The sequence below is a fragment of the Spermophilus citellus genome (assembly GCF_964194105.1).
Source record: "Spermophilus citellus genome assembly, chromosome: 6".
NCBI lineage: Eukaryota > Metazoa > Chordata > Mammalia > Rodentia > Sciuridae > Spermophilus > Spermophilus citellus.
The window spans coordinates 133,623,535-133,635,381 of NC_138187.1; the positions used below are offsets into that span (position 1 = coordinate 133,623,535).

The following is an 11,847-nucleotide window of genomic DNA, read 5'->3' on the forward strand; positions in this document are numbered from 1 at the left end:
GCCCTTTCAACTCCCCAGACAAAAGTATTCCCCAGTCCATTTACAGTATTTTGCTCCTTAATGTTTTTTATTACATGTCATTGGGTTCAAGTGTCTTCCTGTTCAAGTTATATTCACGTATACAGAGATCCTAATTGTACCTCAGGGTGCAACATCATGTCTGGTGTATTATTACTAAAAATGGAACTAATGAAAGAAGCAGCAGAAAACAGCAGGAGATGTTGGGCAGATTACTTTGTTCTCCCTGACCATTTCAGTAAACGTTACCTATTGTACTAGAATGTACTGAGATGTAACTAAGATGCAGAGATGTAAAGACTAATAATTGAGGTGATATAGTATAATAAGAATAGTGATTTTAGAGCTGCATTCTATGGACTCTGGAAAGAAATTTCTGATCTTTGCCTTCCTAGTGTGCCAACCCCATAAGGAAACTGCAATGATTTAACAAGTTACAAAACTCACTAAAGCACGTTGCTTTGCTGCCTAGTAGTCACTATTATTAGACCAGAGAGTAACAAAAACGTCCACGCATCTTTTCCAACACCAAAAAGGCATTCATCCCTCTTAAGTTGCTTCCTACAAAAAAAGATAACATGGTTAGACCTTGCTGAAAGGGGAATTCGACCCGAATTTCCTCCACAGTATTCCCAATAATATCCCTATCCATTCGCAAGACGCTTACAATCGCAGAAAACTGAAGGGTAAGGCCATCCTTAATGCTTTGTCTAGATCTTTAATACTAAAGGGAGCCTGGTCACCGGGTGGGTATGCGGAGTAAGGTTTTGACAATGGTCACAGGAGGTGCCCCTGTCACAAAGCCATGCTGACAGCCACCCGGGCTGGGCAATGAATGAGGGCGCTTGCGCAGCAGGTTACAGCGAGGTGGAAGCGGACGCCTGCGCAGAGGGGGTGATCGTACGCTCGCGCCCCGCCTCTGCCGAGCCGCGCCAGCGCAGTCAAGTGCCAGCGAGCAGAAGCAGCGCCTGCGTGGTCGTGGCTGGGGAGGCTGTGGCGGCAGCGGCGATGGAGCCCGCGGAGCCCCCAAACGAGTTGGTGTCAGCCGAGGGCCGAAACCGGAAGGCGGTGCTGTGCCAACGTTGTGGCTCTCGCGTGCTGCAGCCAGGGACCGCTCTCTTCTCCCGTCGACAGGTAGGAAGGCAGATTAGAGGCCGCTTACATTGCAGTCTTCCACGGGCCGAAGCAGTCTGAGTCCCGGCTCTTAGATTTCCGGAGACCGCGCCCCTCCTCGCGCCGTTCTTAAGCCCCGCCCCTCGGCTCGAGGTCCCGCCCCACTGGCTCCTGTCGGCGAGGCTCCGCCCCTGCGGCCGTGTCCGCGGGAGCTGCGTGGGCCGCTGCCCCGGGACCGGTGAAGCCTTTGGGTGGAAGGACCTTCCCAGATCCTGCCGCAGGAGAGCTTCCTCTGCGCCAGCCTCCCCCAGGCGTCCCTCCCGAGCGCGGGCAATGCGCCCCTCCGAGCCCAGGGAGGTTTCCGCGTGCTACTGCGAGGAGTGCTCCCCAGCCCGCTGCTTCCAGGAGCTCTGGCCAACCTGTGAGACCCGCAGGTGCATCTTTCAGTCGCCGATCTGTTGTCGCCCGGATCCTTACTCCACTGTATTTGGAGCTCCGGATACAACTTTGGTGTAGGGATACGCAGAATAATTCCTGGTACACAATTTTCCAAGGCACTACAAGCCAGTTTTGAGACGAATCATTTCATATGAGATAGATATCAGAAATTCTGGAAATAAATTTCAAGGAAAACAAATAATTTTTCTTCAGATTAGGACTTTTAATACCCATCGTACCACCATCACTCCAAATGAGAAAGTTGATACATTTTTTTTTTATTTTGGTAAACTTTTTATTAAAATGTAACATACCCTTAGGAAAGTGCAGGAGTATAATTTCATTGCAACCACATGCATATCCTATCATTCCAAATGATTTTTTTAAAATAACATAGACAAACTTATTATTTCATGCAGTTGAACTGATTGTAAAGTGCAGTTTTCAGTATAGTAGCAAGAAGCCCCTTTTCCTCCAAAGCAGAGAGCCTTTTTCATAAGAGAAGGAAAAAGGAATCAACCCCCCCCCCTTATTCTGTGGGAGTTAGATGACTGCCCCTCTAGAGAGGTTGGAGTCCCACCTGCTCTCTTGGGAAGACTCCCAAGGATTGGAAGTAGAGTTCTCGGGTTATTTTACCAAGTTAGTAGTATCACAGAGAGGTGGAAAGAACATGGGTCTCAAAATTAAATCCTGACCTTACCATTCATAAACATTGCCATGAGGGGCTGGGGTTGTAGCTCATTGGTAGATCGCTTGCCTGGCATATGTGAGGCACTGCATTTGATCCTCAGCACATAAAAATAAATAAAGGGCTGGGGTCTGCTCAGTGGCAGAGTGCTCATGTGGCACGCGTGAGGCACTGGGTTCTATCCTCAGCACCACATACCAATAAATAAAATTAAAAATAAATAAAATAAAGATATTGTGTATATCTACAACTTAAAAAAAACAAAACCATGAACTTAAGATTTCTGGGTTGAAAAATGAAGATGATGTAGGGAAGAATTTGTGTGAAAGCATCAGCATGGTACATACTATATTCATATCCATTTCTTATGCTATGAAAGTTGTCTACTTTTATAGGCAGACATTAAGAAATTCCTGCTGGGCGTGATGGCACATGCCTGTAATCCTATTAGCTTGGGAGGCTGAGAAAGGAGGATCACCAGTTCAAAGCCAGTCTCAGCAAAAAAGCACGGTGCTAAGCAACTCACAGAGATCCTGTCTCTAAATAAAATACAAAATAAGGCTGAGGATGTGGCTTAGTGGTTGAGTGCCTCTGAGCTAAATCCCCAGTATGAAAAAAAAAATTTCTTTAGGTAGGCTGGGGTTGTAGCTCATTGGTAGTGCTTGCCTCCCATGTGTGAGGCATTGGGTTTGATTCTCAGCACCACATGAAAACAAAGGTGTTGTGTCCATCTACAATTTAAAATATTTTTTATAAAATTCTTGGGTAATTTTATGTTTAAATTTTTTTTTGTTTGATATATATTATTGTAAACTAGTGTTGCCAAATATTGTGTAAGCAAATTACATTATGCATGTTACATTTCTTTTTCACACAGAGTGGCTGCTGTTCTAGAAAGGAGCATAAGAATTGTTTTTTAGGTGTAATGCTCACCTCCACCACCCCTCTTTCTCTTCTCTTTTTAATTTTTATTTTTTCCCCTGCAGTACTAGGGATTGAACCCAGAGGGACTCTACTACAGAGCTACATCTCCAATCCATTTCATTTTTTATTTTGAGTCAGGGTCTCCCTGGCTTTGAATTTTCAATCCTTTTGCCTCAGCTTCCTGAGTAGGTTGGTATTACAGGTGTACAACACCACACCTGGCTAATATTTTTCCCTTATTTTATTTTGGGGTGCCTGGGGATTAAACCCAGGAGTACTTTACCAATGAGGTACATTGCTGGTCTCTTTTTTTGGAAATAGGGTCTTACTAAGTTACCCAGGTGAGCCTTGAACTTGCAGTCTTCCTGCCTCAACCTCCTAGGTCACTGGGATTACAAGCATGTGCCACCTCCCTCTTTTTAAAAAGACATAAAGAGATAGGGTTGTTTGTTTTGGTCTTTTGTTTTTATCTATTTAGTTTGTGTTTTACCATTGCTTCAGAGTTTCTGGAAATTTCCTATTTCTTGAAAAAGGCTATTGGAAGAATATTATGCTTTCCCCAGACTCTAGCAGCCCTACTCTGATCCAACCTAGATCTCCCCTTGATTTTAGTACTATTTTTCAGTACTCCTTTCTTTCCACAAATAACATAAATTCTAGGATATGATGTGAACAGGAAGTTGAGATCTCTTGGAAGATTTCTAACCAGTTATTACTTCTTCACCTATTATGCGTTATATATTTCAGGGAAGAAGAAAAAAGTCCCTGCCCTTATAGAGAACAATTTGCAACTTGAAGGGCACTGCACTCCCTAACTGAAACCCTGTAAAGCTTTAGAAACCTTGAAGGGAGAAAAAAAAAATCTAGGGTGCAGTAATTACTGCATCTCATATTCCATAGTTCTTTAGTCTAAAGCAGTGTTTCCATAGTTATGTCCCTCAAAGGGAAAAATCTAGAGACATGTCTAGAGATTTTTTTGGTTGTCCAAATTGGGGAGGGGTGCTACTGGCATCTAGCAGGTAGAAGCAAGAGATGCTGCTTAGCATCCTGTAACACCCAGGCCTGTTCCCAGAGCAAAGAAATCTTTAGTTCAAAATGTCAGTAGTTCCAACATTGAGAAATCCTGGCCTACAGACTGGAAAGCACTCACATCTATCATCTCAGTTGACCTTATTAAAATATTTGTTCTGTTTGCTGCTTATACACTAGACAATGAGGTCCGTGTCTCTACATCTTGTACAACTAGACTGTGCACATCAGTTAGAACCTAGGAAATGTTTGGATTTAAATAAATTAATGAATAAAAAGCTATGAGTCCAGCTAAATAATGTGTTACTATAGATATAGTGGATCAGTATGTTTAGCCAGCACCAAAACTGCACTATTTATGTAGCATGTGATTTATGTTCTTTTTATTCATAGAATTGGTTTCATAAATAAAATATCCCTATCCCTTGAAAAGGACTAAGTTGACTAGTCCTTTTCCAAAATGCATGGGAATAGGAGTGTTTTGTTTTTTTTTTTATCTTTTGCATTGCTAGCTATGAAACTCAGCCTCTTGCTTGCTAGGCAGAAGCTCTACCACTGAGATACATCCCCATCCTAGGAGTGTTTTAGACTTCAGATTTTTTGGATTTGGAAATATTTGCAAATACATAATGAGATATCTTGGTGATGAGACCCAGGTTTAAACATGAAATTCTTTTGTTTAATATACACCTTTCCACATAGCCTAAAGGTAATTTTATGCAGTATTTTAGTACCTGTGTTTTGACTATGACCCATCAAATGAGGCCAGCTGTGGAATTTTCCACTTGTGGCATCATGTTGATGCTTCTAAAGCTTCAGATAGTGGAGCATTTCAGATCAGATTTTTGGTTTAGGGAACGTATATTTATCATAGCCTTTCCTAAAGTTTTTAGTGGAGGAAATTATAAGTAAGCTGAGTAGAGTCAGGGTGAACAGCATTTTATAGCTGAGAGAAAGTATAGTACATCTGAAGAACTGAACATAGTCTAATAAAAGTGACAGAATCCAGGCACAGTGGCAAATGCTTATAATCCCCAGGGCACTGCAGAAGGAAAATCACAAGTTCAAGACCAGCCTCAGCAACTTAATGAGACTTGTCTCAAACAGGGCTGGGGAGCTGGGTGTAGTGGCGCACGCCTGTAATCCCAGTGGCTCCGGAGGCCAAGGCAGGAGGATCGAGAGTTCAAAGCCAGCCTCAGCAAAAGTGAGGCACTAAGCAACTCAGTGAGACCCTGTCCCTAAATAAAATACAAAATAGGGCTGGAGGTATGGCCCAGTGGTAGAGTGCTCCTGGGTTCAGTTCCCAGTCCTAGGGTGGAATGGTGGCAGGAAATGAGGCTGAAGTGGAGTTAAGGTAATTAGAGTGGAGGTGGGGAGGAAGCCATGGGGGTGGACATCCATGAAGTGGATAGGATATGAATCAAAAGAAAGACTCATGCCAGACATGGTGGTATATACCTGTAATCCCAGCAGCTCAGGAGGCTGAGGCAATTTAGTGACGCTCTAAGCAACTCAATGAGACCCTGTCACTAAAAATAATTAAGAAGTCTAAAGATGTGGCTCAGTGGTTAAGTGCCCCTGGGTTCAATCTCAATTATGAGGGGAACAGGAAGGGGGAAGGGAGGGAAAAGAGGAAAAAAAAGGGAGGAAGGGAGGGAAGAAGGAGGAAATCTTAAAAGATTATATATTGTATGCTTCCTTTTATATAACATTTTCAAAATGACAAAATTTTTCATAAGCAAAAGACAGGTTAGTGGTTGCCAGGGGATAGGAAATGGGGTAGGGGTACACTGAGTGTGATTATAAAAGAGCAGTGTGAGGGTCACTGAGGCAATGGAACTATTCACTGTCTTTCTGTGACAGTGGATATACAAACTTACATGTGATAAAATGGTATAGATAAATATGCCCATGCTGAGCATGGTGGCACTAGCTACCTGAGAGGCTGAGGCAGGATCACAGTTGATGCCAGCCTGGGCTGGGCAGCTTAGCGACCCGCTGTCTCAAAATTAAAAAGGGCTGGGGATGTAGCTCAGTGGTAGAGCAGCCCTGGGTTCAATCCCAGTAATGGGAAGGGGAAAAAAAACAAAAGAACTAAATACACAAGTGTACAAATGAGAAGTAACTGGTGTCATCTGAATAATTAAATCTATGGACTAATCTGTGTTTATATGCTGATTGGGATATTGTGCAGTTTTGCAAACTGTTACCTTTGGGGGGAACCAGGTAAAAAGTACATGGAATTTCTGGGTTGTTTCTTTTTTAATTATTATTTATTTTCACTTACCTTTTTTTTTTTTTTTTTTGGCAGTGCTGTGGATTGAACCCAGGGTCGCTTTACCACTGAGCTACACAATCCCAGCCCTTTTTTATTTTGAGTCAGGGTCTTGCTAAATTCCCTAGGCTGGGGCTAGGGCTGTAGCTCAGTGGTAGAGCACTCACCTTGCATGCGTGAGACCCTGGGTTTGATCCCAAGCACCACATAAAAATAAACAAATAAAGATATTGTGTCCATCTACAATTTTAAAAATTATTTTAAAAATAAATAAATTGCCTAGGCTGGTCTTGAACTTGCAACCCTTATGCCTCAGCTTCTTAAATTGCTGGAATTATAGGCATGCACCACCATGCCCAGTAATCTGACTTCTAATTTAATGGCTGAAGGCCCTCAGAGCAAGTATCCCAAGAGAAACACAAGTTGCATGCCCTTTTTAAGCTAGCCTGGCACTTTCACTGCCTTATAGCCAAGGCAGTCATCTTGGCCTGCCCATGCTCCACCTCCTAGCAGAGAATTAATATGTTTAAACCACAAGTTGTCACAGAAGGGAGATAATTACCACAAAGTTAACAGAAGTTTACTCTGCATTATAATAGTTTTTATTCTCATTCAAACTGTAGCATGCTTGCCAAGTTTTGTATGAGAATGTATTTTTACAATGAGAGGGAGCTGTTTTATTTTTAAAAGGGTACTGTGATCAGTGCATCAACAGAAGCTCACTGGGTTGTGGTGTTCTATCTATTCCTGAAGAAGCTGTCCAGGAGTAGGGGTACTAACTAACTAGCTGTAGTACTGATAACAAAGATAACCTACCTGGCCAGGATATCACTGGCAACCTTGGTCACCAACTGAGACATCTGCTTTAAATCTGATATGAATTTTTTTTCAATTGTCAATGGACCTTTATTTTATTTATTTATATACAGTTCTGAGAATTGAACTCTGCCTCACACATGCTAGGCAAGTGCTCTACCACTGAGTTGCAACCCCAGCCCCTGATATGAATGTTTTATTTTTATTTTCACCCCAACAGTCTTTCCAGAAAGCCTTATTTTATTCCAGATGTCATAGCCAGTCACCTGGCCCTAGAGTTTTTCTTGGCCTTGGGATGAATAGGTTGAGGTCCAGGCACAGATGTGCACGTACGTGTGCATACGAAGGTGTAGTCTTACTACATATGGGTCTGGCTTATAGGAGCTAAATAAAAACAAGAGTGTTGAGGAGTATATGGAACAGGACCCAAAATGATGCCATGAATGACAGTTAATAACAGCAGTGTCTTAGGTCTTAGTGGCTACCAGAGGAGACACTGCAGATGTATGCTTTGCACTATAATCGGGAACAGGAGAGGGAAGCTGGTGCCCCTTTGCTGGGCACCTCCTAAAGACAGTTGGTTTAAGCACTCTGTTTTGTTGGACACACTGAATTCTTGGTTGAATATCTTAACTAGTTACCAAATGTCTTAACTAGTTATTCTGCTTTTGGTGTGACTTCACACCTGCAAGACAAAGGACAGACCAGTAATATTTTTTTGGAAATTCAGGCCCACAGAAAGTTACAGAAAGGTCTGGAATTCAAGTGTCTTGGTTCCTGAATTTTGATTCCCAACTCTTAAATATTTAAGTCTTTGCTGTTCTCATTTTCATTTAGGGTAAGAAAAAGCATTGGGGACACATTTAACTATCAGATGAAGCAAAGAGGGACTGAAATGACAATGTAGCAGAAGGAGGAAAAATTTCATATTTTTAACATCTTCAGATGACATCTCAGGTCACAAAGCAAAGGGTAGTAGAGATATGTTTTAATAAGCCAAGTGCCAGGCTGGGCATGGTGGCACAAGCCTGTAATCCCAGCTGCTCAGGAAGCAGAGGCAGGAGGATCACAAGTTTGAAGCTAGCCTCAGCAACTTAGGAAGACCCTGTCTCAAAATAAAAAAAGGCTGGGGTTGTAGCTCAGTGACAGAGCACCCCTGGGTTAAATCCCCAGCACCACAAATAATATTATTAATAAGCTAGATGCTTGAAGGATGTGGAATAGACATGTTCTGGATCAGGGCTCCCTCCCACCCCTCAGGGATCCTCTACACTCTACAGTGTGGCCCAGGTTTCAATTCTGCTACCTCCAGTGTATTAATACATGCTGATTTCCAGTGCCAGACTAGCACACCAAGGCCATCCTATAGTATTGCAGTTTGGAAATGCATTAGAAATATATTGTGAGGTGAGAAAAAAAGTAAGATAACAACAGTAATAATGAGAAGCAGAGGGGCATTGTGTCTTTCAGCATTCTGGATGCAGCTAAAGTATTATAAACTGCTCTTGTGGAGGAAGTTAAGAGAGTCGTGTGCAGCTGGGCACAGTGGTGCATGACTGTAGTTCCAGCAAGTCAGAAGACTGAGGCAGGAAAATCACAAGTTCAAGGCCACCCTCAGCAATTTATGAGGCCCTGTCTCAAAATTTAAAAGGATGAGGATGTAGCTCAGTGGTAAAGGGCCCCTAGTTTCAGTTCCCAATACCAAAAATATTAATGATGATGATAATCAATCAGAAAATAATAACAAAAAAAGTGGAAGCAGCATGAGGAAACTGCTACGAGTAATGAATGTATTAGTTATCTTAATTATGGTAACAGTGTCACCAGTGCATAAATGTGCTGAAATGTATCAAACTATATACTTTAAATATGTGTAGTTTATGAATTGTTCATACTTATACTTCAATCAAACTTTCTTTTTGAAAAAAAAATGCAGTGGGCAGTATAGAAAGCTAATTCAGGCTGGTTAGAGACAACTTCCTGAGGTTATATTTGAGCTGAATACCAAAAAGGTACTGGCCAGGCTGGGGTTGTTGCTCAGCGGCAGAGCACTTGCCTCGCACATAGTGAGGCACTGGGTTGGATCCTCGGCACCACATAAAAATAAACAAAACAAAGATATTGTGTCCATGTATAACTAGAAAAATATTTTTAAAAAAGAAGGTGCTGGCCATGCCCAGCTCTGAGGGCAGAGCAGACTTGTGCTAGTGCAGGAAGCAAGACCAGTGTGCCTGGAACACAATGAGCCAGGGAGAGCCTGGGGCCATGTGGGGCCTTCAAAGCCCCACATCAGTCAGTGCAGCAGGGAAGCCACCAGCTGAGCTTCTCTTCCATCTCTCTTTAGACCCAGAAGAGCCACTCAGCATTCCAGTCTATATCCTGAGGAAAGGGCTCCTCATTTTTCCCCCCTTTCAGAAAGCTGCTAGGAGCAAAGTGTAAAGAGAATGAGAGTGACAATGTGACTGGGCCAGTTCAGCTTGTATGTTCCTTATGTTCTCTTCCACTGCAGCTTTTCCTTCCCTCCATGAGAAAGAAGCCAGCTCTGGCTGACGGCAGCAACCCTGAAGGCGATCTCCTCCAGGAGCACTGGCTGGTGGATGACATGTTCATCTTTGAGAATGTGGGCTTCACCAAGGATGTGGGCAACATCAAGTTTCTGGTCTGCGCAGACTGTGAAATTGGACCCATTGGCTGGCATTGCCTCGATGACAAGAACAGTTTCTATGTGGCCTTGGAACGGGTTTCCCATGAGTAACTGAGAGGATGGAGACTCAGATCCACCCCAACTATAAAAGCTCTCCCCACAAGAACTGGCGTTGGACCTTTGTAACTCCTGTGCTGCCTTCTCTGTACTAATATAAGCGACGAGCACCAACACCTCCACTGGAGCACGCACAGGGCCAGGCCTCCTTCCCCCGCGCCCCCTGCATGCCTCGGGCCAGGTCCACGTGCATAACGTGTCCTGATGCCCTTTCCCCTCGTTTTTTTTTTTTTTTTTTTTTTTTTAAGAGAGAGAGAGAGAGAGAGAATTTTAACATTTATTTTTTAGTTTTCGGCAGACACAACATCTCTGTTTGTATGTGGTGCTGAGGATCGAACCCGGGCCACACACATGCCAGGCAAGCGCGCTACCGCTTGAGCCACATCCCCAGCCCTCCCCTCGTTTTAAGATACTGTCATACCTCCACAAATCTAGTCTCATCCCTGGCGCTCTGCCGAGGCTGTCTTTTACCCAGGATTTGCTTTTGTTTTTTTTCTTGCTCTAGAAGAGCAGTATTCAACTTTTTAGCCATGACATATGACAAAAGATGCTCATGTGCTGATAGTTGAAACTCCATCTTTTTCTCATTCAGGAAAGCATATTTGGGGGCTGGGGACATAGCTTAGTAGGTAGAGTGCTTGCCTCACATGCACAAGGCCAGTGGTTCAATCCCCAGCACCACAAAAAAAAGAAAAAAAGAAAGCATACGCATGCTGGGCACAGATTACGACTGTAATCCCAACATCTCGGGAGGCTGAGGTAGGAGGATCAAGAGTTCAAAGCCAGCCTCAGCAATGGTGAGGCACTAAGCAACTCAGTGAGACCCTGTCTCTAAATAAAATTCAAAATAGGGCTGGGCATGTGGCTCAGTGGTTGTGTGTCCTTGAGTTCAATCCCTAGTACCCCCTCCAAAAAAAAAAAAAAAAAAAGGCATACACATATCTGAGACATACTGCTTTGTGGCTAACCTTGTTATCTACATTAATTTATTATTTCTAAAAGTAAAACATTTACAGACTTCAGTATTTAAATCACTAATGAGAAACACATTACTTTGGGTACATCTCTAATATCATGTTTGAGAATCTTTGCTCTGGGTGGACACTGGTGTTTTATTGCAAAGATGGATGTGGCCCCTCTTTCCTTCAGAAGTTAATGTGGTTTCTCCTTTTATTGGCTCCTCATGCCTACAGCCTGTACATTAGCCTCAGACTGTCTGCCCCATCTGAGCCACCCAAGGGAAACAAGCTTGACAGTTAACCAGCCTCTCCTGGAAACTGGAGGATATGGGATATATGAGGGAAAGGCCTTTGTCTATCTCCTCTGGACAGATAACTTTATTACCTTGTTCTTAGGACAGACTTCTGTAATAGATAGCATCATGATTTATTGGACATGCTCAGTGTGTTCCTCAGAGTTTTGATTCAAATGAATCTCCCTACCAATCCAGAATACAGATTTTTCCCACCAATATGCCTCTTCTATTGCTATGGGGTTGTTGTGTTTGATACTAGCAAGCTTAAGTATTCACCATGATTTGCAAGTATTCTGTCCTTTCTTTTCTGAAATGACTTACTTTCTCGGAAGGGATCTGTATGACTAAGTATTAGGTGTCCTCCGATCGACCCCACCTCCAGAGGCCTAACATTGAAATTAGGACTAAGTCCCTTCCTTTGCATCTGTTGCTTCTTTCTCCCTTCATTCCAGAACTTTCTAAGGACTTCCCCACTAAAGTACAGGCCTTGAGCATAGTTTTGCAACTAACCTATTTGCTTAGAAAGGTGG

The 11,847-nt window shown here is 43.0% G+C and overlaps 1 protein-coding gene across 1 annotated transcript; it reads left to right on the forward strand.

Moving 5' to 3' along the window:
- Nucleotides 1–905: 905 nt before the first annotated feature.
- On the forward strand, nt 906–11,618 carry RABIF (RAB interacting factor). The gene is made up of 2 exons (XM_081298471.1): nt 906–1,152; nt 9,811–11,618. Exons 1-2 carry the CDS (start codon nt 1,027–1,029, stop codon nt 10,054–10,056), a joined length of 372 nt encoding a protein of 123 aa, XP_081154597.1. The 5' UTR covers nt 906–1,026; the 3' UTR covers nt 10,057–11,618.
- The last annotated feature ends 229 nt before the right edge of the window (nt 11,619–11,847 follow it).